Source organism: Nestor notabilis, unplaced genomic scaffold (assembly GCF_000696875.1).
Source record: "Nestor notabilis isolate BGI_N333 unplaced genomic scaffold, ASM69687v1 scaffold13984, whole genome shotgun sequence".
Lineage (NCBI taxonomy): Eukaryota > Metazoa > Chordata > Aves > Psittaciformes > Psittacidae > Nestor > Nestor notabilis.
This window is the reverse complement of record NW_009924352.1, coordinates 1,670-4,370: the sequence shown is the minus strand read 5'-3', so window position 1 is coordinate 4,370 and position 2,701 is coordinate 1,670. Positions and strand designations below refer to the sequence as shown.

Below are 2,701 nucleotides of genomic sequence, written 5' to 3'. Positions count from 1 at the left end.
AGATATCCACTGTGCTCACCACAGCCTCCGCTTTCTTCTTCATCTGCTCCATCTTCTTCAGCATCTGTGGGGACAGCGAGAGACGGGGACAAGGGGGATGTGAAGAGGGACGGAGCACCCAGGATGGGGGGGACGGGGCCCCGCTCAGCTCCACAGCCCCACTCACCCGCCGCTTCTTGCGGGCTTTGGCCTCTGCCACCTTCTTGATGGGGCGGGCGTTGATCTCGCGCCAGCGCTGCCGATAGGCCTCCACCGTCTGCCGGTCCACTGGGACCTGCCGGCGCCGGTGCTGCTGCTCCTCCTCCGTGAACCACGTCGGCAGCTCGCCCTCATCCTCGTTGAATGAATACCTAGGGCAGGGGGACTCGGTGAGGACATGGAGTCTCCCCCCAGTACACCTGCCTGTGACCCCTCTTGGTAAACCAAGTACCTGTTGAAGGAGTCATCAATCAAGTCCCGCTTGGCCTTCTTAGAGGTGGCGATGACAGAGCCGAGGGCCAAGCCCTCTGCATCCAGGACACGGGCTCTTTTCACTGCAACATGTAGCCAGGTTAAAGCTTAGCCTATCTACAAGCAGCCCTACCAGCCTGGGAAAACCTGGGGTGACTCTACCTCCAGTCCCTGAAGAGGGACTCGCACAGTTATCACTGGGCACACCCAGCTCCAGGAGCCTCCAGCACTCACCTGGGTTCTCAATGGGCACCACCTCAAAGCCACATGGCTCAGGACGGCCCCGTTTCCTCCCTACTGGTGTTGGCGGCCTGCAGAGAGCAAAGTGGTCAGGGCTGGGGGGCTCCCCTCATCTCCCAGCTCTCCAGCACTGTGGAGCTGCAGGAGGACATCCAAGACCATCCCTCTCCCAGGCCTCACCTCTCCTCATCGCTGCTACTGTCATCGTCACTGCTCTGCTCATCCTGCACTTTACCAGTATCAGGTCCTGTGTCTGTGGCAGGCAGGGGCTCAGCTGGAGCTTCCTCCTGGGGCACCTTCTTCTTCTGCTCCTTCCTCGTTGCTTTGTCTGGGGAACAGGAACCACTGAGTGAGAAAGGGCTGAGACAACCTCCCCTGCAGACCATTCCTCTGGACACCCAGCTCCCTGTGTAATGACACAGGTTGGAAACAACCTCTGGAGATCCCCAGCCATGCTCAGAGCTGGATCTCCACCAGGGGCTGACCCAGTGCCCCAGCCTGGGCCTTGGGGCTGTCCCTCTGTGCCCCCCCAGCCCTCACTAACCTTTCTGAGACTCGCGCTGTTTCTCAGCCAGCATCTGGGACTGCCCCAGCTCCAGCTCCTCATCTGCATCATCTTCAATGCCAGCAAAGGCATCCTGGGGATGGGGAGCAGCAGGTCAGGGGACACAGGGAAGCTGCTGGGCTGAGCCTGCGGTTGTGGGCCCAGCAGGACTCACCTTCCCAAACCACAGGCTGGTCTGTCGCTCCTCCAGCACCGCCTTCTCCTCCAGGGGTACCAGCAGGGGATTCTGCTCTTCCTCCCCTTCCTCCTCATCTTCCTTCTGCCTAAACTTCACCCTGTTACGAGGCAGCACCAGGATCAGAGTCCCCCCAGCCAAGCTGGGGAGTACCCACTGCCGGATCCTGGAGCTTCAGAGGAAGCCTCTGCCCGGGGAGGCCTCTCCTGCCCTCACCTCTGTGCACCCTGCTCTCGCCTCTCCCGCTCCAGCCGGCGCTGCCGGGCCTCGATCTCAACCAGCTCCTCCGGGTCCAGGTCACTAGCCAGGGACACATCGTCCTCTCCTTCTTGATCAGAGACATAAATGTCATCGTCCCCAGGCCCAATCTCCAGGAGGGCATCTGCTGATGCCATGTCCCCCCGGGTCACCTCGTTCAGCAGCTGCAACACACGTAAAACAAGTCAGAAGCTGTGGTCCATCAGCCACCTGCCCGCCACTGTCCCAGCCCCTATAGCTCGGGGAGCCTGGCCTCCCCCTGCCCCACACACCGGGGTCCTGTGGATAGTCTTGAGGGAGAACATGCTGGTGTCCCCATCGTCAGCAATGGAGACACCAGGGAGGTCCATCTTCAGCTCCACACGCTCACGCTGCTTCCGCTGTTCCTTCAGGATCTTCTTCTTCTTTCTAGAGGAGACAAAGGAATAAGGCTACACTCTGCCTGCCCTCCCCAGCCCCTTCCACATCCCAGTGGCTCAGCCAGTGGCACATCAATGACACATCTCCCTGTGAGGGGTCCCCAGTGGGGACAAATGGGGCCTGTGCCAGCTCGAACAACTGCTTCACCTGCTTGGAGGAGCAGATAACCCTGAGGACCCCAGACCCACAAACCCCACCTGCTGTCAGCAGAGGGTCAGGGTCCGACACTACCACCTCCTGTGCCCATGGCTGGAGCCTCCCGTGCTCCCCCATCCCTCCTTGTGTGAGATCTTTTTACCTCTTTAACTCTGCCAGCTCCTTGGCCTTCATCTCCGCCAAGGCCAGCTCTACCTCCTCCTCTTCCTCTTTCACCACCTCATCAGTCACGGCTCCTGGCGATGCCTTCTTCTCCTTTCTCTCCTCCTCTTTGCCTTCCTCCTCTTCCCCGGAGCTCAGGCTGCCAGAAGGAAGGAGCTCAGACCACCCCTCCTGGTGGCAGACCCATCCCAGGAGGCTGAAGCCCTGGGGCAACCCCACTGTCCCTACTTGATATCCAGCTCCTTTGCCTGCTCCTTCAGCTTTTTGGCCAAGAA

At 60.3% G+C, this 2,701-nt stretch overlaps 1 protein-coding gene across 1 annotated transcript in view; it reads right to left on the bottom strand.

Moving 5' to 3' along the window:
• FTSJ3 (FtsJ homolog 3 (E. coli)) overlaps positions 1-2,701 on the bottom strand; it is a gene marked incomplete at its 5' end in the record, with an annotated part of 4,992 nt that overhangs the window by 675 nt on the left and 1,616 nt on the right. Inside the window, 11 exons of the mRNA XM_010012570.1 lie at positions 1-64; positions 167-350; positions 431-533; positions 685-761; positions 871-1,018; positions 1,235-1,328; positions 1,410-1,530; positions 1,647-1,852; positions 1,961-2,096; positions 2,407-2,565; positions 2,655-2,701. The exon at positions 1-64 is cut by the window's left edge and continues 1 nt beyond it; the exon at positions 2,655-2,701 is cut by the window's right edge and continues 18 nt beyond it. Coding sequence (XP_010010872.1) covers positions 1-64; positions 167-350; positions 431-533; positions 685-761; positions 871-1,018; positions 1,235-1,328; positions 1,410-1,530; positions 1,647-1,852; positions 1,961-2,096; positions 2,407-2,565; positions 2,655-2,701 — 1,339 coding nt within the window. The remainder of the gene's footprint in view (positions 65-166; positions 351-430; positions 534-684; positions 762-870; positions 1,019-1,234; positions 1,329-1,409; positions 1,531-1,646; positions 1,853-1,960; positions 2,097-2,406; positions 2,566-2,654) is intronic.